At 42.4% G+C, this 27,743-nt stretch overlaps 1 protein-coding gene across 6 annotated transcripts in view; it reads left to right on the top strand.

Annotated features, from left to right (window-relative positions):
• Positions 1–27,743, top strand: part of SLC4A4 (solute carrier family 4 member 4) — a 193,865-nt gene that overhangs the window by 119,337 nt on the left and 46,785 nt on the right. For all 6 annotated transcript variants that reach the window (XR_014618371.1, XR_014618372.1, XM_084286256.1 and 3 more), the window contains 5 exons: positions 10,166–10,323; positions 19,395–19,482; positions 20,890–21,044; positions 21,509–21,622; positions 23,137–23,311. Coding sequence is in view for 4 of the 6 variants with exons in the window: in XM_084286256.1 (XP_084142382.1) it covers positions 10,166–10,323; positions 19,395–19,482; positions 20,890–21,044; positions 21,509–21,622; positions 23,137–23,311 (690 nt within the window). In the remaining 2 variants the exon portion in view is untranslated. The remainder of the gene's footprint in view (positions 1–10,165; positions 10,324–19,394; positions 19,483–20,889; positions 21,045–21,508; positions 21,623–23,136; positions 23,312–27,743) is intronic.

Genomic DNA, 27,743 nt, shown 5'->3' with positions numbered 1-27,743 from the left:
CTGGTCTGTCCTGTCCCTGGTTTTAGTCCCCATACATTCAACTGCACTGTTCTTCTGCTGGTAGAGCTGACGCTGTCTGCTTGCCCTGCGCTACCTGGGGATTTTGCTGGCGCTCCTTTTCCCTCTCTCTAATTTTCAGTACACCTACAGATACAATTTTCCATGCAGTTTTTAGCTTTCTAGACAGTTGCAAACTATGTTCCCACACACGGGCCTGTAGCTGCAGTGTCCGAGTCACAAGCACTTCAGGAGAATGTTTATAAAAGCATCCCCACATGATTAATCCATGGAAATATTAATGGCCTTGCTTATATTTAGTATTGCTTAAGCTGTGTTTGGGATGAGCTCTCACTTGGCAACGTACCTTTGAATTTCACTTCGCTTATCCCATGTGAGACTTCTCAAACCACACGGTGCCTGCAGCTGGATCAAGGGCTCGCTCCTCTGTTGTGAGGCAAGGGAGGTCAGACATCGTGCTTGTAGTTGTGTGGGAAGCAGGGCATAGCTCTAATCTCAACTCCCACGTCTTCCCACAGCTCAAGGAACATGTCTTCTCCATTCAAACAACCTGTTGGGGAGGACAAGGTTTTCATGGTATCTGCACAGGACACAGTTTGTTGTTCACGGGGTTAGGGCATGGCTTTATCAGTTAGCTTTTTGGGGAAAAAAAAAAAAAAAAAAGCTTCTTTTTCAGCTCAGAGGTTTATCTGTGAACAAAAGTTATTTAGAAGACTCAAAGCACAGCCTTTATGAGCCCCTTTATTGCTATAGTGTAAGTGGACCGTAGGAAGCTGGGGATGGTGCGCTGCTCCTAGTACTGGTACCGCTTCTGTTTCTTGTCCTGTGAGAAATCCTTCAGTCGTGCTTTGTTCAAATGTCCTTGGCAGCTCCAAATGGCTGAAGCACCAGAAGATTTTTAATGCTCAAGATGTGAAATAAAAGGAACAGTTAAAGAAAATCTGTTTTTATTGGGGACCTGTTATTGCTGAGCTGATGAAACAGCACACGCAAAATAAATAATATATACGGGGAGTTTGCTGACCTGGTGTTATCTCCAGCTTCAAAGGGTTTGTGTATAGGGATAAAAAACAGCTCTGAATGAATATGGTCAGCTGGAATATTTAGTCAGAGAGAGGCACAAAACCCCTCTTATTTGTTGTGGTGTGTGCAGCACTTATTCAAACTGGTGTTTCCATATCAACAGGAAATCTGTGCCAGAGCCAGCTCTAAAGTTAAAAAGAAATTGGCCTTGTTGAGAGAAACCCTCATGCCTTTCCTAGGGGGACTGATGGACGGGGAGGAGGGAGCTGGTGGGATCCCACTGTTTGGAATGAAGTCCATTGATTAATGGTGAGAGCAATTCATTGCTTTTCCTGTTTGAACAACATTTCCTAATCTCTGCAGTCACAAGCAGAGATTCCTAATTTCTAGGTCTGTCAGCCTGGATGACCTACTTTCACTCCCTGGAGCTCAAATGAAAATAACTGCCTTCCGGTATAGCTCACTGCCATCTTTTTTAAAGGAAAGGAAATGTTTCTAGGAAGTTTAGTTAACTGGTATTTCATTTACTTTGGCTTTTTCTCTTTATGCAGAGAATAGTTTTGCTGGCCTAGTTTTTCTCTACAGTGTATCAGCAGAGCACGTCTCAAGCATTCCTGGGAAATGGAGTTCTGTACAGAGACAAAACACAGAGCATTAACAATATCCCTTTAGGCAAGCATTCATGGGAAACATACATGTGGATAGATACAGAAAAAGAGAGAGACAGAGTCAGATTTAAATTTCTGGGGGATTTACCCTTTCCAAGTATGAAAGCACCGTGTGTCCATGCTCAGATATGAGAACCATTTGAGTGAAATACTGTGCTGTGATCAGGTAGGTGAGTGCACATACCTTGTGCAGAGTAAATGGAAGGTAGAGTCAATTTTTATATGGACTCTCTGTTAGATAATTTAGCCCTCACCTCTTTTTTATTTTTATTTTTTCCCCTGTAACTGTGAAGTAGTCTCTTCCAACAAGCCTTTGTTCCCTTGACCCAGTCTCCTGTGCTCTCAGGCAGCCTGTTGCTGCCTGGCAGTTTGGAAGATCCCACATGGCGCGCTTGGCTTTGATGTAACAGGAGTTTGGGGAACTGGATCCCTTTTCCCTGTGATCAGGGACCGTTAAGCCTTCATTTAGTTGTACAAAGCACTGTGTGTGCAGTTAGGGTTGTGATGATAATCTGTGTATCAGCATTGATTTTGAATGCTCATATTTTGCTGTTGCTTTGAAGGTAGGAGGGGCAGAGCTGCATTTAATGGGTTTTAGTGAGAGCTCCTACCTGGCTCAGAGAGGAGGTAAACCATTCATCTTGTGCAGATATGGGGATCAGCATGGCTGGGGAGCCCCAACCTTTGCCTGAAAAGAAGACAGCAGCCAGTTGTGCCAGAGCTGTGCCTTGCTGCGCTGTGTGCCTGTGGCAAAATCATACCCTAACCATCACGTGGATTCCTCCCTCCTTTTTGTCCCAGAATTGAGCACCAGCTATTTTTAATACTGCAGTGCTGGAGGTGTAGTGAACTTAAAAAATGGTACGTGGTAGGGTTGAAAAGATCAGGCTAAAATGGTTTCTCAGTAGGAGATGCTAAATATGACCTAGGTGTCTCCAGATTGATGAAGTGTGACTCAGAGAAGAGGGAGATTTGTAAAATGGTGAAGGCCAGAAAGAAGAGAAGGATCTCAGCATTTTTCTCACTGGATGGGATAACGCCAGTAGCTTTCAGCAGGCATTTCCACAAGCTGCCTTCTTGGGATTCCAAGCAAAAACCCAGAAACTGTACTTTTCATTTCTGCAAGATAGAGTTCTCAATTTTTCATCCTAGTGGTGTTTACTTCGGTCCTTCAATTCCACTGATAATAGCAAGTAAATGATGCTAATTGGGAAGGGGAATTCAGGCTTGCACTTCAGACCTTGCATGGCTGGAGGATGCCATGTTATGAAGTTAGTGTCTCTTTGTGGCTTCCTTAAGTGAAGTCAATGGATGGCCTTTCAGTTCTGATTGTGTTTTGTCACAGTAAGGATGGGAAGAGGGTTTTCTGCTCTACCTATGCAATGTCACTAGATCTGAATAACGTTTTTCTTTTTATTTTTCCTTTTGCTGCAAGGATGTTTGGGGCTTCCCTGCTGCAAACTCAGCAGCTTCTATGAGGTGAAGGCAGTTATGATACCCATAAAGGCAGCTGCCTTACAATAGTGGAAAAGCTAAAGCAAATTGTGGCCTTTACTAACAGATTTTCTTTTTCTCTAGTCCTCTTTTCATTTAGGGCTAATTTTTCAAACAGGGCATATAGTGTGGTAAAATAGCTATTTGATGACACATGAATGTATTTTTGTGAGTGCACTAGCTGTGACCCATGTCAATTAATCACGAGTACTCTCTCCATGCAAGTGGCTTTTAAATCCAAGCAGTGCTAACAGGCTGAGTAGCCAAAGTCAACAGCAGGCACTGATCACCGTGCCCAGTGCACTAAGGTGTCCTGTGCAAATGCAGAGTTAGTTATAGACGCCATATGGCACACTGCAGAACGCAGTCCCAAAAGAGCAACTCATATTAAGCTTTCACAGACTAGCAATCTCAACTTCAAAGGGAACTGCTCCTGAACAGGTGGAGTGCTGTACCTAAACTTCAGCTCACACAGGCAGAGGTTTTTGTTCCGTAACTCTTCCTTAGGCTAAGGATGACCAAATAGGAATATGAAACATGCATGCAGACAGATTCTTGCAAAGATCAGTGCCTACACGTTACCTGCACGCTGTTTTGCAAAGACTGGAAAATCATTACAGTAATGTGTCTAGCTACAGGGCTTCTCTAGTTGTAATTTTAGTGCTGCTTCGTGTGTGGGTTTCTGTTTTTTTTTGGTTTTGGTTTTGGTTTTCTGAAACTTAAGCTAATGACTCATTTAATGGAGTTTCCACTTGCCTTGGGTATCCTCTTTGCCATGGACAAGCCTATGAAAGACTTTCCAGAGTGTGTCAGGGGTCATGGGCAAGGGCCGTGTGTTTGTTCAGCCGTGTGCTCCTTTTTACCTTTTCTTGCTCTTCATTGTTAGGCAGCTGTGCTCTTGGTTGTGCTAGGAGCTCCCAAAAAATGAGAGACTTTACACACTTTACAAAATGTTTGATCCTGTTGAGTGATGTAGGAAAGTTAAGTCTACTTGGCTTGTTAATTTATTTTTGAAAATTTTGCCAGGAAGACCAGGAGCACAAAACTCACCTGGCTCCTTCTTGGCTCTGCTGACTGTAGTTGCTCCTTAATGCCTCCCCTGCTCGTGAGCTGTCATCTTGCATTTCCTTCCCACCTGAGTTTCAGGCTGGAAACTGCAGCAGTTTGGAGCTGCTTCATGAGCTGCGCAGCAGTGTCTTGCACAGGGAAGGCAACGTGTGAGAGAAGGCAGACAGGTATACAGCACAGTAAAATCACTGAGAGTAAACAGATGTAATAAAAGCTATGTGTGTGTACTAATGGCTTTCGCTTCCAGTAAATCTTAAGTGATGCTGATAATAACGGACTGTTAAAATACATTTAGGGAAGTGGTGATTTTTCACATTGCTGTGCCCTTTTGCAGGTACAGCACTGGAGGTCTTTGGCCTTTAACATAGCATTAGTCGTCAGGTTAGAATAATGCTCAATTTAGCGGTGTGGGGAAAGTGAATAAATGCAGTGCTTCAAGCTGAAAGCCCTCCCTCCCTCACTCGTCTCCGGTGCTGCTGAGGACTCAGATCTTCTCTGAAGCTTCTTCAGGGAATGGTTCAAAATGGATTTTAAGTGCTGACTGCACCATTCCCATCTTCTCTCTGATAAATGATTTAAGAAAGTGTTGAGTGGTGCTGCAAAACTTTTGGAGCAAAAAACACCATAATGATCTCTCTTCAAAATTAGTCATACGGTTCTGTTGTGCTAGACAGCTGGGAGGATAAACACGCTGATACCCACAGCCTCAGGAGCTGATTAGCCATAGGCCTTGAGATTCTTGTTGCCAATTTTGGTTCAGAAGGGTACCTTGGTTTTGAGCAAACGTTGTCTTTGTTTAGGAAACCAGGTAAGAGCATGACCAGCCTATTCAGCAAAGTTGAACATAAGCTTTACTGTAGAATTGCCACCTTCCTGGTATCTTTTATCCTTACTTTCCTCCAAAACGCCATTCGTAGCTGGTAGCGCTTTTCCAGGCTTCCTCCCCAGAGCTCCTCAGTGTTTGTTTAATATTTTCTCTGGTGGAACTCCTAACTGAAGAGTGTAGCAGTAGGATTGTTCCAGCAGTTTTCTTCCTAATGAATCAGTAATTCATGCCCTTTCGTGAGACTTTCTCCTTTTTTTCTACTTCTTTGAGCCGCCTGGCAAAGCGCAGTGCAAGGCTCATTGTGGATTCGTAGCCCAGTTCACTGTTACCCCCGATCTGTGTGCCTGGCAGGACGCCTGCCCTCACCATTCACTGTTAGCCAGGCGGACACAGAGCATCTCCAGAGATCACCCTGGGTGAGGGGCTTTCTGGGAACCAGCTGAGGGCATGGTTTACAAAAGCCTTCAGCTTCACATTAATTCTGCCATTGCTCAAGTGGACAGTTGAAAACAAAGCTGTCTCAGGGCTGAGCACACTTGGAAATCCCTCCAGGCTGTGAGGATGCAGCCTGAGTGCTAAAGCCAGATGGAGGGTCGTACACAAGAGTGGGGCAGTGGTGCCCCTCATGAACGTGGCCAAGGCTGCATGAGCTGTTCTGTTGCTACTGGGGAAGGCTGTGGCTAAGAGCAGGGCTGCTCGGATCCTTCTGCATGCAGCAGGCCTGCTGAGCTAACTTAATAACCGAGCAGAAAAGCAATCTCATGCCAGGTTGTGTGGCCTCTGCTCAGAAGATTTCAAGTGCCAGGAGGATACCGGAAAAGAGCCAGGAGAGGCTGATGTTTAAAATACTGCTGGTGCAGTGATTGCCCATTATCAAATCAGAAGCAATTGATGACATTTCTCCATAGTTTGACTTAGATAATGTTTTGTCAGATAGAGGATGCATGTTGCAGTGCACTGCGAGCCTGCTCACATCTGCTGTGGTACATTTATAGTTTGTAGGTGCAGAGATGAGAATAACCTTTGGGCTGTGAGCAACTATTTTTAGTATGTAGCTATAGCTACACTTTGAGAGAAGATGTACAAAGGAGAGTAACTGTGGCAGTTGGCTGGTGAGAAAGATGCTGGTCAGTAGATTTCTTCTGCACTCTGATCTAATGGTGATGAGCATAGAATTAGACCTCAGATAGCATGCTGGAAATGAATTCAAGCTTTTTAGATCTTCTTCCAAGCCTCCTTTCCTACAGTTTTGAGCCTCACCGCTCAGTAACAAAACAGATGCTTTGTCGCATTTCTAGAAGTGCTGCTTATAGTGTGACTCAAATCCCAGCGCTGCTTTCCCTACTGGTGGATTCACCTTTTGTCAGCTCCTCTGGGGCCGCTCCAAGACTTTGGGCTTTTCTGTCACTTGTGCAGCAAGCAGGCAGCCCTTAGAAAGGACCTTTGGGGCCAAATGACTACTTTATACACTCATGAGGTGTAGGAAGCAGAAGTTCTTGCTCTTTTTGGTCTCTCTTGTCCAGTCAGAAAATGTCTTAATTTTACTTTATTTGAGCTGGTTTGCTTGTTGGAATATCCACACGCAGTAACTCCCTGATGTAGGAGTTGGAAATAACAGCTGTTTTAAGTTCAGCTTTATTTTGATGGGGAAATGAGAGGAAGATTTGGATTAACACAGAGCTTTTTCCTCCATCCATGGCTGCATGCATATCCTTATGCAGGAACTGGGGTAGTTATCTCTAGATCAAATGCACAGAGCCTATTTCCACTGGGTATTGACAAGGTGCCTTAGGTGAATCAGTGCTGACTGTGACTTTGTCGTCTGGGGTAATGGTGTTGGAAGAGATGGGAGAGAAAATAATAGTAAATAATAACTAATAATAGTAAATAATAACTATATTGGTTTGCTTTGCGATGCAACCTCCCTATTTTTTTCTCAAAACAAGAGATCAAGTTCTTTTGTTTGTCAGTAGGCTAACATCTAGATCTAGAGTATGAGAAGGCTTGAAGATGAGCAGTGCAATTGCAGTGGTTTATGCTTACGGTGACTTCACCAACTCCTTTTGTCATGTTTCTGGCATATCTGTTGTCATTGTTAATGAAGGTAACGGCAAAGATATAGATGGATAAATGGAGAGTTGTATGTTAGCTTAACGTGTGCAAGGGAGAGAGTGAAAAATCAGAAGAAAAAGCCCCTTCCTCCCTAAAAGCTGGACTTGGGGGAATGGGAAGACAGAAAACAAACAAAAAAGCTGAGATAAGAACTCAGACTCGAGTTACTGAGGACAAAGAAGCAATCAAAGGTGATAAGGGTACAAGGAAAGAATAAGGCTAGAAAGGCATCATGGGAAGCATGTGTTGAAATAACCTGGGTAAGAAAACCAGATTAATAGAGTGATCAGGAAGTAATTTTGGTCTCACAGTTTAATTTCTTCTACAAAATATTTGTTGAAATGGGCAAGTTTGTTGTATACTATCTTCTCTAATTACCTTGTATTTCAAAAGAATCTCTCTTTTTTTCCTAGATGATTTTGATCTTATACTCTGCTCATTCCTTTACCATTCTTTAAAAAGGGTAACCTGAGCCTTTTGGGATAAACAGCTGATCAGAGCAAGCCTGCTAACTGGTTTTGTTCCTTATCCCTAGGTGATCATTTTACAGAATAGTTAGAGATCTTTAATCTTTTATCCTTGTGCTGCATGCAGCTCAGCAGCACACAGTGCCTTGCACAGCCCTATGTCACTCTCAAATTTAATCATAGCCCAGAAATTACGAATTTCAAAGCATCAGCAAGTTGCTCTGTCTGTATATTCAACCATGACTCTTCCTGGAAAATGAGAGGACAAACTAGTCATGAGGGGAAAGCTGCTGGTGAGGGTGGTGAAGGTTGTTTTGAGATGTCTTGCTTTGATGGCCTGGGAGAGGGGGGTGTATCTCTACCACTTAAGGTGCTTGGGGGAAAGCCCCCAAGGTGCTGCCTTAGAAAAGTAGGGCAGAGGAACAACATCCCCTCCTGCTGCTTAGCCTCTGACCATTCTTCTGGCAGCTTTGCCTTTGTCCCAGGTACGGTGGATGCTGTCTGAGGCAGTGGATGCTGTCGTCTCATTGAGGGAGGACAGTTGCTTGCTTTTTCACCCCACAGACAATTCCTGGCTCAGCAAAGTCTTGTCAAATTGTACAGAGAAGCTTTCAATTAACGAGCACCAGATTTCCTTGTCAGATTTTCCTGAGTGTGTCCCTAAAAGTTGTATGTCTGAACATTTTGTCATTTGCTCGTTCTTCCAAGGGATACATTATCCAGTAGTGAATAATTGACAGCATCAGTTTAAAGTTACAAGGATTCTGTTGGGGAATTACCATATGCCTCATTTTTTTCCTTGTGCATTTAAGGTTTTTTAGCTTATAAATATTAAAACCGTCACTCAGCATGTACTTTGGGAGTTATAAGAGCTTGTGGAGCCAAATTGTGTTGTGAGCTGCTGTGAACTGTAGGTAGCTCTGCTGAAGTAGATTTCTTCACTTTGCCAGTGGGCCACACTGATTTTTCAACAGTTCATGCAGAGTGGTACGTGGGTACTCCAGATATTAACAGTTCTTTTTCTTCTGGGCAAGGCTCTTGAAAACTCTCACTAGCAGAAAGGTGTTATGAGGTAGAGGAAAGAGTGGGATCAGGTCAGGAGTTGCTGTGGCAGGATAAAATAGTAGCTGCAGTAACTTGATCGTGAAGCGATGGATGCTCAGCTGATGGTGGAAACCTAAGAGGCCTTATTAGTTGCATGGTGATTACTAACCTTTCAGTGTTTGGGGTTTATATGTATTTGAGTTTTGTGCACACAAGAACCTTCCTTCTCATTTCTCCCACACTCATCTTGGCTATTCCAGCCAGGCCTGGTGCTTTTCTTTCCCTCTGAAACCCCCTCCGATTTCCCTCTTCTTCATGGATGCCCCTCCTCACTTCATTTCTTCCCAAGGCTTTCTCTTCCTTTCAGATCTTTGGGGGGCTGAGGGATGTAGCAGCCATCCAGCATTGCCTGTTAAGAATAGGGAGAAAAGGCTTTCTCCTGCACAGGGGTCAGCAGTTTGTTTTCCCCCGTCCCCCTTCTGCCATGCACTGCTCTGGCTGCTGAAACCTGTGGTGAGGGCTCAGGGCTCAGGTGGTGATGTGGGAAGCAGTAAGGAGCCAGTCTCTCACCAGGACAGTCACTGAGACTGTTAGCATAGTTTCAAAACCAGCATGCCTGCTACTTTTGCCCAGTGACTCCTCATGTACTGGCCTGCACAGGCAATGGGAACAGCAGCTTTGGAAAACCTAAAGAAAAATATTAGATTAGGGCAGAAGCCACAGACATAGGAAACTTGCTTCTAAAAGCCTGCACTAGGCTTAGTCTTTCACTTGGAACTTGAAAAGACATGTACACCACGAAATGCATGTGCCCAGCTCCTGGCATGGTCTGCTGGAAGGACATCCATCCTTCAGGGTTTGTTTTCCTCAGGCCAGTCATTTCTGTAGCAGCAACCGCAGATCCTGAAGTTGCACTTTCACTCCTACAGAGTGCATGCCCTTCCCTGGTGTCCAGATGGCCAGGCAGCAAGTTGATGCAGTACTTCTTCCTGAAGCTCTGCCCACATCTAGTCATCTTGCTCAGTACTGCACACCTTTTTCTCCCCAAGCTAACACCATTTCAGATCCAGAAATGGTAACAATAGCTCCAGGAGGTCTGATCTTCTCAGTGCTGGCTTGGATCCAAGCACCAATAGCAGGATTGCTCTTCTGGTGGCTATTTTCTTAGCAGGAATATTCAACTTTCTAAAGAGTAGCATGAATACAAGGGTGGTCATGGACTTCTCTGGTCTGGCTTCTGCTTTACATGTATAATTGGGAGAGGTCTACAGTAAGTAGCAGTGCATTTGTCTCTGTCTTACTTACTGACACTTACTGGCCAAAAATAGGTTCAGATCCTATGACCAAGAAGGAAATGTGGCTGAACTGGGTAAATTTTATTGTATGTTTCTGTTTGCATGGCTAACAACATTCATTCTATTTTTCGTTCTCTTTTACCGATGCAGTTGAAGAATAAATTCATGAAGAAATTGCCCCGTGATGCTGAGGCCTCCAATGTGCTGGTTGGGGAGGTAGACTTCCTGGACAGTCCTTTCATTGCCTTCGTCCGGCTGCAGCAGGCAGTTATGTTGGGTGCTCTGACTGAAGTCCCCGTACCTACCCGGTAAGAGAATTCTGCCCCTAGCAGTGCTCATGAATTAGAAATTGCATTTGCACCTTTTAAAATAATAGCACCAGGCCAAAAGAAGACCTTCTCCATTGGTTTGCATCATATGACTTGCATAATGGTCATACATTTTTTCAGGATTATTGGTTTTTAAAGTAGCAAAACCTTACTACAGCTGCCTAATAATTTTCAGGTCCGAAATTTGGTTGTAACATGAAAGCTGTGAAATGCACAAACGCTATGCACACACATTAATTTAACAACTTAATGGTAAAGGACACTACCAACATGAAATGTGACTACTGGATTTTTTCTACCCCTCATGACTCTTGCCACACACACATATTACACATACCTCAAATTCCTTCTGCATGCTTTTGCAGTGCATATTTTTCTTCTCAAAAATTCACATTAGATGAAAGGATGCAGTTCTGGCCCTGCTGGGGGGAAAAAAGTCAGATAAACTGAGGGAGAAATTCTTTCTGTGATTGTCACACCAGATGTTTCTTTGTATTTCACAATGGCTGAGAAAAGAAATGTTGTGCAAATATTTTATTTATTGTGACTCATGTTGCAAATTAATCTGTAGTGTCACAAATACAAATATGTTGTATGTTTGTATGTATTTGAATTAAATTCATACACTTGTCATATTATACACACAGTAGGTAAGAACTGTGAAACTGATTAGCCTGAAAAGGTAAGGAAATGAACTAAGCACAGACCACGGCGGTGTTTCAGGGAGGACAGAGGCTGCACTGGACAGACTGCAGGTGCCCTGCAGTATCCTGTTCCATCTCTGCACGGGTCTCTGTGGTGCCTTGTTACTTGGTGCTGCTGTGTGGATGCTGTTAATGCTGCACACCTGGGCTCTGGCGTGCTTTCAGTATCAAGTGACAAAGGATTTACTTTGCATTTTACTTGTAATTACAGAATTCACGCTGCACCTTTCGTATCAGTAATGTGCAAAATACATATTTTATATGAGCAGTTTTAAGAGCTTTCAATACAGAGTGAAAATTCTATTTTGAATAATGTCTAGAGGGTGAGAGGCTATATGGATTAATACCCTGTGAGAATGGGCATGTTAACGCTACAGAGGCGCATCACTAGGGCCTTACTGGCATGAACCACAGCCATCGTATGGAATGAAAGTTAAATGGATGTTACAATCTGTACCTTATTTTAATATATAAAACAAAGGAGAAAGGCGGTCTAGTTTTGCTATTTAATTGCCTTCTAGTAAAGCAGCAGTGTTTGTATCTCCTGGAATCTGTTTAAGTAGCTCTTTAGAAGAACCATGTCACCATCTGTTTGCACACACTGGGTATTCTTTCAGCAGTATAGGGAAATCAAAGTGCCCTGATTTTGTAAACGGTAATTCTTCGTTCCTCAGTATTACTGAGCTCTATATGCTTCAGTATTTCAATTTCTCTGTCTAATCCACTAGCTCCTTTTTTATATACATCTCAAAATGCTTTTCAGCAGAGGTAAAATCAGGTATTGTTTGTTTTGGTAGTGGGAGCCAGGAAGTTAGATCTAGGATTGTTCAATGACCTCATTACTCAGTAGCATTAATCAAGACAAGATGTCCTTCCATGCCAACATTTTTTTTCCAGGAAATAATATTATCCATTTGCTGTCCTCCAAACCAAATGTTAGCCCTAATCAAAGTAGGGAAGCTCATTAGATTGCTTTTGTGAGTAATGAAGAGCCATTTGCAATGGCTGCATCCTGTGAAATTCAATCAAGGAAATCCCATAAGGGCCCAGACTAGTTATGATGGAGTGTCTCCTTGCTCAGCCCTTAGTTTCAGCCATCTTACACAGTGGGCATTTCTGCTGAAGACGTGCACTTAACAACCCACAGAGTCCGCAAGATGCTTAGCTGGAGCCTTCAGTGTTCTTCACTCCTGTCCCTCAGGATTTCTCCTTTTATTTTGTTAAATTATCAAGTTCCTGGTAAAATTATCAAAACCATGCCAGTGAAGTTAGGCCATACACAACCACGTGGGGCGGGGGATGGTTCTAAATAAATGTGAGCTACTGTTTCAGTGCTCTGGCTTTCTATAGAGAAGTGTTGTGATGCAGGTTTACTGAGTAACTGCAATGTGAAGTGCATCAATCTGTCTTCAGAAAGCTGGTCCCTTTCATGTAGGGACCTCTGTAGTGTTCAACACCCAGGTTTCAGCTCTCAGCTTTGGGAATCCTGATTTGTAATACAGAGGGGAGGCTGCATTTGTATAGCCATCTAATTCTGCCTTCCCAGGCCGTGAAATGCATTGCTGGAGGGGTGCTTGCACAGCCGTTCAGTTCATGTTTCTGGTGTGCTATGTTAAGAAATCTCATCCTTTTTAGCGACTACAGATGTACTGGATATTTCACAGGAGCCAGCAAAGTGCCCTGCCCTAAAGATGTTACAGTCACAGAGCTTGTTGGATCAATGGCAGAGGGATCACGAGCGCCCTCCTGAGAAAGTGAAAGCAGGCAAGGCGGGAGAAATCGTTTCCAGTAATATCATCATGTCACAGGGCTTTCAGAAGTACACGAAGCCATCTTGATGCTTTACTTTTCACAGTGCTAATCTAGCAGGGTTTGCAGGGAGAGGGCAGCAACATCTGATTATCAAGCTGCAACCATTAGCTGGACATGTACAAAATTGCCATAATCTTTTGATGTAGAAGCAAATATGACACTAAGCCTTGCAGAGCTGAAAGGCTCGTGGTATCTATAGTCCCTGCCCTGGTTTGGTTTATTCATATTGACCTAGTGCTGTAGAACAGAAAAGGATTATTGTGTGTGTATAAGGTAGATATTATTCATCATGTAGACTTCCAGTTAAATAGGTTACTTATTTCTGCTTTTTTTTTTTTTTTTTTTTTTTTCTCCACACATTCCTTGGCTTGGATTTTTCTTCTAAGCTACAAAATTTTGGACACTTTATAAAAATAAAATTCCCTTTGTAGATATAGCTCTCCCCTAGATAAATTATATATATATGTGTTTCCCTGCACACTTCCTTGCTAACTATTTTAAGTATTTCCTTTACTTAAAAGTAAATTTTTACTTAAAAGAAACCAGCTAGACCTGATGAAATCTCCAGGAAAAGTTTCTATGCAGTATAATTTCATACAAGCTTGGTAATAAAAATCAGGGAACTTAATTTGGTGTAGAGAACTTCCAGCCTTTTGCTCTGTCATCTTTTCTTGTTACCACTCAGACTGAAAAATATTTATGGATTTTGGTCTTCTCCTGTCAATTTTAATTCCCCAGTGCTGTGAACTCCTTATTTCGGTGAGCATTTAGTTACTGTACTTGCCCTGTTGCTTTGGTGTGGCTGCCTCTCCTCCTGACAATGCACCAGATGTAGCTTTTTATTTTCATAAAACAGATGTACAATTATGTGTTTAGGTCTGTTCCATTAATGTAATGATGATGGGGAAAAAAGATAAAGAATGAGCAAGGGAAAGATTTTTTGGAGATAAGCTGTACAGACTTGCATAAGTCTAATATGTAGTGCTGGGAAATTGCTTGTGTCTACAAGTCTCAAATGAAATGAAGTAACTTGCCCAAGGTCACTCAGAAAGCATGTGGCAGAACCAGGAGTCATGCTCTTCTCTGTTGCTTCCTAACTTGAGCTTTGAATTGCAAGGGCATCTCTTCTTTCGGTAGGCAACAATGAAGTGTGTGTCTTGTTCCTTAACTGCAGCCCTGAAATTGTTTTCAGGGCTGTGTCCTTTAGGAGCCATTCCAACAGAAAGACTTGCTTTTGGACATAGGAGCTCTGGCAACAAATGAATTTTGTCTGTATTCATATGTTGGACACCATGTGAGATGCTTGCAATGTTGGTACGTTGCCCAGAACTTGAAGGAACAGCTGTGTGAAAATTGAAGAAGGACCAAACACTTTACCTCCTTCTCTCCTTACTGTAATTCTGAGGAGTGGTCCCTTCATTACAGAGGTCCAAGCCTTGGGTTCTGGTGGAGAAGCTGGTCATGGGGTTGTTCTTTCAGCCCTTGAGTCCATCAACATGTATCGTGATCAGGAACGCTGGGTGACTTGCAGGCATCTCACGTGGTGTCCAACAACAGGAGGACATCAACAAAAGCATCTTCCACAGGACCTTACTGAGTTTGCTTTATGTAGGTGCCTTTAGCACTTACAGAATTGCAGTTCAGATCTGGGAAATAGTCAGGGGTGAGCAGGCTGAATCTGAATCTTGTTTTACTTGTTCCTCCTTTTCTGTGCCTGTGTGAGGGACCTTGTCTTCTATACTGGCAATCAGCTTGTAAAGAGACCATGGGGAGGTTGACCTGGCCCTGGGGCAGTTTTCACTACAGCTCCTACCCCATATTGGCGTTTGTTAAAGTCATGGACATGACAGATTTTTAACAATGTCTCAAATGGAAAACATTAATGCTGCACTGACTTTAGAGCCTGTCTGTGTTGTACTCATTCCTCACCTCCTAAGTGTGATTCGTGTGATTTCATGGACATTTCTAGCCAATTTTCTCACAAGCGCACTGCTTAAGACTTTGTAGTCTCCTTCAGCAATCTGGATTGCAATTCCACCCTGCAGTCTCTGGAGTCATCTCCTGCCAGGGTCCAGAGGGTTCTGATCAGGTGGCCCACAGTGTTCTGTTACTGGGCTTGTGCAGTGCTGCTGCAAAACTTTGTTAAGGCCTTTTCAGTATGTGGGTTCTGTGTACAGTGCAGTGGCAGGTGCCCATTTGTCTGCTTGGACTGAAGTTACTCATCTGTAAAAATTAATTTATTCTTGTTGGTTTTGGTGGCATTAGCCATGTGATGAAGAGGTTAATCAGACACAGTCGGTGGTCATCATCTGCTTAAGGGGGAAAAGCGTCCAAAGTGACAGGAGGAAGAGTGCTTCAGGTAAAAAAGAATAATAAATTAGAGTTTCTGACTCACTCTCAGCTTGGAAGCAAAGGAGTGCTGTGAGGATGCTGTTGTACAAAGTTCAATACAATGCATCCTGGGTGAGGACTATCAGCCCTTTCTGTAAGCTGTTGCCCAGGGCATTTGGAAGAAACACTGAGTTTTATTACAACTTCAGAGAGACTGTGAGCTAAGTGATAGATGGTGAAATCTCATGTTTTCTGCATTGAAACATCCTTAGAAATGTTAAGTATCAGAAATGAATGTTTGATAACTCAGCATGTGTTGTGTGAAGCAGAGAGTAATTCTGTGTTGGCTTCAACCCAACAGACAGAGAATGCCACAACTCCCAGGGAGGGCTTTTTTAGCTGGACAAACTCTTAAGTAAATGCTATTAAATACATGCAAACATAATCCAGTCCACACCACTAAAGTACATTAATGTGTTTGTATTTGTGTGTATGCGTGTGCACATGCATATTTGGTGCTTTAAAAAGTCTTGTTCTACAAGCTGAATCAGTCAGGATGAAGAATTGAGAAAGTCTCATGAACAGGCTGTTTTAAAGAACATTTAGTAAGTGCAGGAGCATTCAGGTGCTTCTGTTGTGCATTGGAAGAGAGCCAGGTGATGTAATTATTTCAGGAGATGGTTATGAAAATGTCTCATTCCTTGGAAATCGAGGAGAATGACGAGCAGCAACATCTGAAGTTATGAACTTTTTTTAAAGTTAATGTATTTTGGATAATTTGCATCCCAGAGCTTAAATGTCTTGGCTGAGGAATGATTTCTCTTTAATTTTGTTTTATAACAGCCCTTGAAATGCAGGGAAAGTTCCAGGAGGTAAGAGGAGAGCAAAGGACATGACCTAGGTGTGCATGGGTTAGTCACCTCTGGGTAAACCTTGAGTAAAACTCTTGAAATCCTTGTGCAGAACTTGATTAGGAAGTGTTACAGTTAGTAATGCCAATGAATATGTATTTATGGATCCTGGCATACTGATTTGTTTTATAGGACTGTAGATTTTTAATAGAAGATATTTGTTTGCATATCATATGCTTTATAAAACAATTGACTTAGTGCGTTATGATGTTTTTATATATATATATTTATATATACATTATAAATATATATATAATTATAATTGCAAATGTATAAATTTAGAGTTGTATTTATAAAACATGGTCTGAGAGCCATGTTTTTCTAGATGATGCTGTAGGTAAAAGGCTGAGGCCACACCTGGGTACAGCTGACGTTTCTGTCAGTGCTGGAACCACTGAAACCTGGTTTCCAAGAGATACATACATGTACTGTGTCCTTTCACACCACCATACAACAATCCCAACTTTCCCCTACTGTCCTGCCATTTCCCAAGATTCCCATATTTGTCTACTCGTTTTTTGTTAATTCCTGAAGCCCACTAACTCAGTGCTGCTAAACTGCCAGTGGGGTAGGACAGGCCAAGTGCCAGACCGGGTTCTGACCTATCTATGTGCTGGTCAGCCACAGGCTAGCAGAGTAGAAAAGTAAGGTCAGGCCTTGAATTTCTCTCACTAACAGTGCCTGTTTGGGTCTCCTTCCCTTTGCAGCCACAGGCTCTCCCAATGCTTGTAGAAACATGATTACGTTTGGTATCTCTGGGCCTGTGTCCTGTGTGAAGTTGGCCACTGGGGTCAGAAAGATGGATGGACGGTGTGAACACCCAACTTAATTTTCCTGAATGTTCCTGAGTAGCGGTAGTTATTTCATCTGTATGTTCACACTGACAAAACTGCCAGCTCTTGGATGATTTCTCTGAGGAAGACATTGATACATTACAGAAGGTTCACAGAAGAACTGTTAAGTGACTAGAGAGAGGAGAAAAGCCTCAAATTACTTACCCTAAACGACAGATGGCTCAGGGTGAATGGATCAATGGGGGGGGATATTTAAAAAAATTAATTATTAAGGGTTATTCAATCTAGCTGTAAGAGCCAACTGAAATAGACAACTGGAATTGGAAGCTAATGCTTCTACTGGAAGTATTCAAAGTGGAAGTAATGCAAAGGGTTTTAGATGAGATAACTTACCAAAGGTTATGATGTGTTTATTTTCCATTACTGATTGAAAGGTATGGCTGTACTTGGAAAAACGCTTAATTCAGGAAGCTTTAGAGGTGTTTTGAGCAGCTATTAGTATTTCTGTTTGAAACACAGCCTTACAGAGTTTTCTGAAAATTGCCCCAGTAATTTCCATCCTTTGCTAAATTAGGTGAAATGGAAAAGTTGGTCTCCTGCCCTGTAGTTTCTTTTGTTGCTAATTGCAAGGGTGAGTCGACGTGCGAGTGAGAGAGACTCTTATCTCAAGGTCACTAGTTAGATTTCAGCTCAGGATGCACACGTAAAATGACACCATCCGACCAGCATGACGGTCTCCACTGAATTCCCACAGGCCACTGAACGGTGGCAGTAGCGTGAGATTGCCAACAGTAGTAACAGAGCTTTCTTAACAAGCCAGTTGGCAAAGAGATGAGCATAAAGACAGATGTTTTTTCATCACATAGCCATGAAGCAATTCTTTTTCTGGAACGAATCTGAACAGGAGATCTGTAGGAAGCTTGTGTTTCTACAGCCAAGGTGTAGGTGTACAGCATTCCTGTAGGTGTTGTGTGAGTAAATAGTTGCCAGCCTGGATATTGTTGCTGTCCAAAGAGATGATGTAAGAAATTAGCTCCCGCTATTTTGTACATATGGGCAACCCTTCTTATGGTACCTACAGCAGGAACCCACACCTCAAAAATTAGGTTGCCTCCTTAAGAATTAAGCCGTGACTGCAAAGCTACCAGATGGGCTTACGGGTCTCTGGTAAGTATTGTATGCTCTGAGCAGAAATTCAAGGCATACAAGTTGGGCTTAATTATTTATAGCTAAAGCCCTATTTAGAATTAATGTTTTTCCTTCACATGTGGGTAGCTACTGTAGGTGCTGAACCACACAGCGATCTCGGTTCCAGCAGAGCACTAATAAGCAGAGTGCTATCTGATAGCTCTGGGAATTAAGAGAGGTGTTTCTGAGTAGTTTATGGTAAGCAGTGTGGACAGTTGGCAGCATCTTACCTCTGCTTTTCTCTATGCTGGCTTGAATGCTTACTTCTGTACCCGGAGCTGTGCTGCCCTGCTTCTTCTGTCCCTTGTGCAGAGAGAATGTTGGGTCAAGGTGGAGCTGTGCAGAGCAAACAATCCTTAGGTCGTCTTCTGTCCTCTCCTGGCTGTTTGGCAGCAGTTACATCGCTGCTACTGTCACTTCAATGAAACTGGAATAGCAACAGGGAAATATTTACTGCAGTTATGTATGCAATGATTGAACAGCTACGAGTAGCTGGTAATATACGAGCAAATCAATCAGTGGAGGTGGATAGGCTTTCTGTGATGCACAGAGCAGGAGGTCTGATGCACTGTGCTGGAGCAGCATCTTGTGCATAGTTCATTTCTGGGTACTGGGCGTTGGACAACCTCCTTCCTTCCTCCTGTGTATTTGTTGCTGGATGTTTTTGTGTAGGGCTGCCACAGCATTTGACCAAAGTGGTCTCAAGGTTAATTTTACAGCTTTTGGGGAGGAAAACTCTGGGTAGCATCTTGCTCACTAGAGCAAGTCTGATTGGGATGCAGGGTGTAACTTGTACTCCAAGATGGCTGAAGTGGAACATAGTATTACACAGAGAAAAATAAATGCACTGGATGAGAAATCTGAACAAGTCCTGTGCTCAGTGCCTCCTGTGGATATTGGGGTTGCTGAACTCCCATGGACTTAAAGGGAGGTGACAACTCTGAAAGCTACCATATGGTGTAAACGATATAGTAAATTCTTCCCTGTGTTCGATGGAGATTGAAATACAGAAATTTCACAAGGAGTAGCTAACATGGTTATCCTCTGGGTTCAGACAGATAGTGTCTAGGGTGCTCTTCCCTCACTAACCTCTGTGGCTGCCCAGAGCAGTGAGGATCTTACCTTTCACATCAGTCAGATTCATGAACCACTGGCAGCTTCTGGGTCTCTCTAACGAGGGGCAAAACTTTTTTTTTCTTTCTTTCTTTTTTTTTTTTTTTTTTAAAGTTGAATTTACATGTAGGTACTGTATAAGGAGTAAGTGATACATTTTTCTATCCTAAATGGGAACAATTGTTATGTTTTGTCAGATTTCTCTTCATTCTACTGGGACCTAAGGGCAAAGCAAAATCCTATCATGAGATTGGCCGAGCCATTGCCACCCTGATGTCTGATGAGGTAAGTGCCTTTGCAACCAGATCTCTGAATGTCCAACTGAACCATCCCATCCCATCCCATCCCCTGCTGAAATTGGTTCTCCTGGATATCACCTCACTTGTACTAATGACACCTTTTCCTCCAGCATAGCCGACTGGAGCACGCCTGTGGGTGGGCTGCATGTAAAGCTGAAATACCCAGATGTCACTTACAGTTCCATCTGTTTACATAACTATTTAATTTGCCTTCATGATTTTATAAAAGCATAACTATAGGAAGTTTTTGTCCATCATGCTTATTTTCCTGGTAGTGCTCGTTCTTTTAAATAGATTTTGAATTAATCTATGGACTTGCGTTGTGGTATGCATCTTGTGTCACATTTTACAATCACAGTAACCCACAGCTGCACTCTAGGTAATTACTGCAGAAATGTTTACACCCAGGATATATCATTCTGTGTTGCACTGTATCCCAGAGCACTTCTTAATTCATGCAGTGCTTATATATTAGCCACGAGTAGCTAGCAATTATTTGTTAATCACATACCTCAATAAGATGACTGTGCCTTCCATATGCATTTACAACTTTTTTTCTTCCAGTGTCTTTTAGGCTCTGTGAATCTGTGGCTGATTTACATTATGTTTGTTTCTTGCTATCTCCCAATCTTCTGCTTCTGTACAGTTCACTTAGCTAGTGCTCGCCTGGTCCCAGCTCTTTTGTTTTCTGTCATCATGCCCCCAGTGTTTGGAGCAATGATCTAGTTTCCAAAGTTCTCTCTTACCCGACCATTGACTCTTGATTTTTAAGTCTTATTGCATGTGCTGGTCTTCCTTCCCTCCAAGCAGTCCAAAAGATTTCTGTAAAATTCAGCATCAGTGCTCTTTTTTTCTCTCTTTTCTCATTCTCTCTTCTAATACTAATACAAGGCCTTTCAGTAAAGCTAGGTTTTATGTCTTTGTTTTTACTTTGGAGTAAATATTGTCATCATTTCTATTTCACAGATTAAAAACCAAACCTTTTTTTTTTTTTTTTTGATAGGCTGACATAGAAGACAGCAACAAAAATTGTCATTGTTAAAGTGTATTTTCAAAGTATAATTGGCACTTCTTATTTGTTGGAAAAATCTTTTTTTGAATGAAGGAAGTAGGTAATTGCTTTGGTATCATTTCTGACAAAGGTTAAAAATGCACAGTTTGCTAAAAATCAGAAATGCTAAAGAAAAGAATCTTTGTCATTGCACAACTAAAGAAAGGGCTTTCCTGAGGTTCACGCACCCTTGTGACAAGTGTCCTGATACATTTTTGAGAGGTTTTTGAGACTTAATGAGTTTTTTTTTTTTTCATAGAGTAAAACTCAGTAGCTGCCTATGGAGTCTGGGCTGCAGAAGCCACAAAGCTTTGCTACATGGAGTCTTTCCCTTCCTTACAGGTGTTCCACGACATTGCCTATAAAGCCAAGGACCGGCAGGACCTGATTGCTGGCATCGATGAGTTTCTGGATGAAGTCATTGTGCTCCCCCCTGGGGAATGGGATCCAGCCATTAGGATAGAGCCCCCCAAGTCTCTTCCATCTTCAGATAAAAGGTACTGGCAGGAGACGGGCAGGGTTATCTCTGTGATGAAGGACAGCACGTCTCACTTCTGAAAAGCTGGCAAGAAGACAAGCTGCACTGGGTTATCAAGTAACTGCACTGTGACCTGTGTCTGTGCCTCCTTCTCTAGAAAGCACTGGAGATATTTTAAGGTCTTTCTTAATAAAGTGGAGAAGGTTGTTCTTGCAGTTCTGTACCCTTTTGGGTGGTGGTGCAGGGACATGATGATATACATGATATAACGAGTATCCAGGTACTCTGGGGGTTCTGCTTGCCCTTTCTAACATGCTATGTTCCATTCGGGCTGCCAGTAGGCCAGCTTGCAAGTCTCCCTCATATCGCACGGCTTCAGGAAAGGCTGCCTAACTCTTGGCTGGCAGAACTCTATCTGTATTCTGTTTTGTGGAGCCATCAGGCAATGCGCTGAGCCTCAGCTTGGCTTGTGTTCTTGCTTAGGAAAAACATGTACTCTGGTGGAGAAAATCTGCAGATGAATGGAGACACGCCTCATGACGGAGGACACGGTGGTGGGGGCCATGGGGACTGTGAAGAATTGCAGCGAACTGGCAGGTCAGTAACCCCGCTCAGTGTGATGGAGCTGGTGTGATCCATCCACAGTGGCAATGTTCACCTTTCAGAAAAGTTTCATGTTTTCAACTATGCACCCCAGAATACTGTTTGAATTTACACAGGTTGAGCTGTCACCCCCCAGAATACCCAGAAAATGTGGTTTTGAGTGCCCAATTTGAGACAGAATGGTTTTGAAATCCAGCCCTGAAAAATTATGAAGCATCTTAAATAAGGCACTCAAAAATGAAAGAAGGTACTTGCTGGCTATTGAGAGTCAGTGTGCCTGTGAAGTTAGACAAAGCCATGAGGGATGAAAATGTGGCAGGTACAGCTCCATTTTGCATTCAGATTGCTGGAAGTGCTTTAGCCAGAAGCAGTGAAGTCGTCTTTTCCAGACATTCCTGTTACAGTGCAATTGAATAGATGAAGGCTTTTATAGGATAGAAATACATAAGGTAACAGAGCCTGAGGCCTTCCTCTCTGCTTTACTGCTCTGTTTCTATGCCACATAAAAGTCCACTGGAGTGGGAGTGCAGGTGGCCGTAAAACAGCACACTCAGCACTTCAGGGGCAATTTATTTTGTTGCTATTGTGACCTCCCTCCCATGCTGTATTTTTTGAGGTTTTAGCAGAATATCTAAATTCTAGTGGAAAAATCTGAAAGTCTGAATTTATACAGTAGCGCACACAAGGCAGTTAATAAGTCCTGGTTCTGGGTCAGAATGTAATAGGTGCTTACCCACCCCGTAGCTCTGCGTAGTGTCTGACCAGTCCTGCAGCGATGCTGGTGAGGGGTTTTCTGGTCGGTGTATAGCCCAGGAGACAGCTGAATTGAGGTGTGTCAAACATGTGTGAGTTAGTGTTGGTGGTGAACTGTATGCAAGGAAACGAGGTAAAACAAAAACAATTTTAACATTGGTAGAATCAGAGCTATATGGAGTTCCTAAGAGTTAAATACTGTCTTGTCTAGATTGTAAAAATAATAATAATAATAAATAAAGAGTCTGGAAGTGCAGCTCTTTTGCTGTCCAAGATGATTTCACTTAGTTGCATTTTTACTCCCAGTTCTTTTTCTGGTTAATAGGTTGAAGCATTTTTTCCATTTAGCAGATTGTTTGGCTCACCCAACCATTGTGTCTGCCATGTGGAGAAATTTAGGCAAGGGTTTAGACTAGAGTTAATATATTTTATTACATCAACCAATATAATTGTAAAAAAACAGACCAGCTTCCTGAACTGCAAACTTTTGTGGTCTGTTTAAGCAGAAGTACGACTTGTGTTTCTGAAATTTGTCTCTTTCCAGCAGCATCACGTGGTCAAGATGCTATCTTTCTTTAAAACCTTATCTCAGTGATATCCCTGGATCATCGCCACTGTGATAAGACTATTATGTAATATGATGACCTCACTCCTTTCAGATCATCCTTCACTTCTGGCAGTGTTTCTCATTATTTATCTTTGTGACTTTCACCATAAAACATTTTACACAAGTCTCCTCTTGCTTGTCTTTTCAGGTTCTGTGGTGGCTTAATCAAAGACATAAAGAGGAAAGCACCGTTCTTTGCCAGTGACTTCTACGATGCTTTAAATATCCAATCCCTTTCAGCCATTCTTTTCATTTACCTGGCCACAGTGACCAATGCTATCACTTTTGGAGGACTGCTTGGTGATGCTACAGAAAACATGCAGGTTAGCAGCAGCTATCAGAAGCAACAAATCAGAGCTGACTTGTTGTACTATCTACAGTCAGAACTGACTTCTGGGTACAATTAATAGAGGTATCACGTACTTCCACTGAAAGCTGGCTTTCGTTCTCTGCTGTTGGATGTCTGTCCTTTGAAAAATTGTACAAAGTTACCTTAAATGGTGTTTGAAAGATGGCCAAGCAAAAGAGAATTTAGCATCCTTGCTCCTTCTATATAGAGAAGTTCTTTGGATCTACTCTCTGTGTTTTGTCTTGGTTGTACTGTTTCAGTCAAATTAAGTTTACTAAGTCTGATTCAGACTTTCCATGTCATCAGAGCATAGCGCTGTATTCTCTGCATGATTCTTGCAATCTCTGGACTTCTGCCTCTCTGGTAGAAAGGAAATACTAAGATTCATAGGAAAGCAGTGAATTAGGTGATGTGCTAGCAGAAAAAAATGCAAGTTCTTAAGAAATACAAATTCTGTGATAATGGAAAATCAGATTCTGGGAAGCATATTGCATATCTGGAGACCAAATGGATCAGTGCTAACAACAAAAGTAGGGGCTTCAAGGCATGGCTCAGTTTTACGTGAACTCTAAAGGAAGGGATTTAGTTTTAGCACTGCTCTAGATTGTGTTTGACAGAGCAGAATTATGCTCTGAGAGAGTGCTTTAGTAGTCCCTTTTTTTTTTTTTTATGAGAAAGAAAATGTAAGAGCTTTTATTTAGACACTTCAATGCAGCCGTGTTTGAATGTCCTAACAATAATCAAGCTTGTAGCAAGTGACTGAATTATTCATTTATGCAAATTTAATTTAAACAAACATAGAAAAGGGGGCATCTATCCAGACCTCTCAACTTCCTTATCATAAATTACTGGCTAGAGGAAGAGTCAGTGGCTGGCGGAGTGCCAAACATCCTCTCCCCATACAAATACGGTTTTCCACTTCCAAAACTCAGCTACTCAGCAGTTGTGCGAACAGATGCATGATGCACGCCCTTAAAAAGAGATAATAGCACATGGAAGTAGAGAATGAAAAAGCCTGAAGGACCCACCATAGATCATCACTCTTCTATCATAGAGCAGCAGGGGAATGTCTGCCTGCTCTGTAGCTGTACATGGTACAATATTTAAAATAGGGAGAGGAAAGGGAAATGCTACCTGATTCAAATTTAGTGCACATAATCATGTACTTGTGCTAAAAAGTCCTTCTTGATCCCTTTGTATCCAGTAAACGTTTACTGTCAAGTTGGAAAATATTTTTGTCACTGGAACGGACAGTATAGTTTCTTAATGCTCACAGACAAAAAACAACCCTCAAGAAATTATTATTAAAAAAGCACTCTTTGTTTCAAGAACTTGGAAATGTGTCATTCATCTTACAAATGGTAAAACCACTTTCCTTGGGAGAATTTCTGCTGCCAGGTTCCACATTAGAAAATGGGGAAGGAAAACAGAGATAAAACAAGGTAGGCCTCCAGGAGAAGAGCTGGCAATCCCTGGGCTCTGGGGGGACCCCTCTGCTGTCTTCTACTTGCCAGGGATTGATGCATAAAGGTTTTTTGCTTACATGTCTCTTCTGCTGGGGTGAAGTTCTTCCAAGAACCTCATAAACCTTCTTGATGTGATTATATCTTGAGTACGCGACCTTCCTCTGATTTATTCTGGCAGTCAATCTGTTGAACATGACAGTCTCGTTTCACCAAAACATTTTTGTGACTGAGCTGTATAAGAGGGGAGACGCAATGTGGGAGAAAGGTGAAAGAGAAAACACTGCATTTGGTTCAGTTTGGTTCATAGTTTTCTCTGCAGTAGATAAAACCCAGCACAAATTTCCCCACTGCTGAGAGACAAAAAAAAAAGCAGGTCCCTAGAAAGACAAAAGCTGCAGGAACAGCCTGTTTTGAGCTCAGTGATTTATTCTCCATGTGAAAAGGGAAACCATTGATGCTTTGCAGTTAAAAATATCACTTTGGTAACAGGGAAGTTCTGGAGCAAATATAAACACAGCGTAGCCGTTTATGACAAAAATTCCAGGAGAAGCAGAAAGAAAACACAGAAGTCCTGCTGAATGTTTTGTCCCTTGCTTCTCAGATGTGTGTTCTCAGTGAGGAGGGATTAGCCTCTCAGATATTTCTCTCCAGGCGTAGCAGCTTGCAGAGCTAAAATTGGCCTGTTCATACATTTTGAGGCCCTGTTTAATTCAGTTTTTCTAAAATTTCTCTGCTGAACCTGTTCCTCATAGTTGCAGAAATGTTGAAAGCTTCCACAGACTCACAGCAATCCTATGTAAGCGACTTGAAATTGTTCAGAGAAACTGGGGGTATTTCATTTTGCTGATGGTCCAAGGTTTAGAGAAGTCTGGGCCCAACTGGCTTTTCTTTGGCCATCTCCATTCAACAAGCCTTTATTCACCACCCTTGTTTGAAAAGGAGTTGGGCTTCCTTGGCTGCTGTGGGAGTCTGGAAAGGTCTTTGGCTGCTGGTTTTAAGCAGAAGAGTAAAATTGTGTGTTCTTTATGCTCAAATGCTCCTGTAATGTCAATCTGAGTGAAATGTCCCAAGCTACCCAGTTCAAGTTGCTCCTCCAGGGAGCTGCTCAGTGGGATCAGAGTCTGGGTTCATATCAGGTGTTCTTCAAATCATTTTGTATTTCTGCAGTGGAAGAAGTTAGTTCAGAAGTGTGCTTTTCTGCAAGGTATCCAACGGAGTGAGCTGCACTGAATCTTTACAGCCAAAAATGCAAGGCAGGGAAAGTAATGCAGGGGCAAGACCTGGCCCTCACAGGAGGCTCCAGCGTTGTGAAGAGACAAAGAGAGAGCTCTTTGTCACAGGCCATCTTCCCCGGGATGTTTTCACATTGGCAGAGCTTCACTGACTACTAGTTTACATCAGCTTCTACGTCTGAGCAGCAGCCTGTAAAAATTTTCCTCCCAAAGATTTTGTCTTCATAGAACACAGTAATTTTGAGACTGCCACATTTGTGCTTCTTGTTTCTTGTAAACAGTTATGTGACCACCCCTGGATCAGGCGCTCCAGTTGCCTGGGCCATGCTGTCTGTCCTGGAGAGCCTGACATGGCCAACGTTTCTTTAAAAGCTCACTTCAGAGTTTTATGTTTCTGAGAAAAGACACTATTCTTAGCTGCAGACATGTGGAAGAATGCAGGGGAAAAGAGATTCCAGATGCACTGGCCGTGAGGGCCCTCTGTGAGTAATGCAGAAGGAGCGAAGGGGGATCAGCTGCACGAATGCCATTCCTTTTGCTGAGAGCAATTGTCTCAGCCTCACAAGTCCCCCAAAGGCAACAAGCAAATGCTTGTAGGCTCTCGTCTCTACACCCTGTTAAAAAAAAAAAAAAAAAAAAAAAGTGCAATCTTTGTACGGTAGTACAGCAAGCAGATCTCCCTTGCTCTGACCCCTGCAAGGACATGGCTGTTATGATGGGCTTTACCAATAGCAGTTAGGAATGGAAAAGACCAAGAATGGCACCTCCTGCCAAGGCAAGGTTGTTTGCGTCCACTCTACTCACATCAGTAGTTTTCTTAGATTGTCAGATGACTGAAAGTGTGGCAGAAACCAAACTGCTTTTAAATTTTCCTGCCATTTGCTTCTCTGCACAGCTGCCTTACTAGTACTTTCGTTAGCCAGCAGTAGCAGTTACCTGGTTGCTGATATTTTGAGATCAGGTTTGTGGCCAGAAAAATACTTCCTGATGGCTTCATAGGAAGTTCTGCTAGTAATTCAGTAGATAAAATTTTTCTGCTCTACATAGTGACATCCTGGTTTGACATGTGATGGTATGAATATACTTCTCTCACTGTAAACAGAAAGTTGGGTCTTTCCAAGAAACAGAGCCACAAAACTTAAATTCTTTGCGTTACCACTGATAAGTCAGAAAAACTGCAGCCCCAACCCTGCAGTCTGTCATGGATGGAGAGAAGGATCAGCAATCTCTAATTGCTGGCTGCGTAGCACGTGCAGGATTCAGGCTGCTGATTCAGACACAACCGCAGTGAGGCATTTAAGTCTATGCTGAAATCTGCCCCTGGTTGTTGGGTAACTGCTCTCAGTAAGGGTGACAAACACAGCCTAAATAAAGAGTCTAGGTTCAGTTTTCAGTTGAAGAGCACTTAACGCTAGCGCTTAAATGCTAGATGTATCTTGCAGATTAGTTTGCAGAAGAGCAAATGAGGTTAGGTCCATCTATTTTTGCCTTTTTTGTTAAATGATGGATGCTCTGTCAATAATCATGTTACTGGCAAGAAAATACGACATTTATATTGCACCCGCAGCTTGCATTTTAAAAATAGATATTGCCCAGCTATAGTTTAGATGAAAATCCAAGAACACATCAAGCACGCTCATTTATCATTTCCCAGTGAAGCTGTTTTGCCACACGTGCCAAAGGTAATTGCAGAGTCCATTATACATGG

This window comes from Netta rufina, assembly GCF_964035555.1.
Source record: "Netta rufina genome assembly, chromosome: 4".
Taxonomy (NCBI): Eukaryota; Metazoa; Chordata; class Aves; order Anseriformes; family Anatidae; genus Netta; species Netta rufina.
Note: the sequence above shows the minus strand (reverse complement) of the source record. Positions and strands in the feature narration are given on the sequence as shown.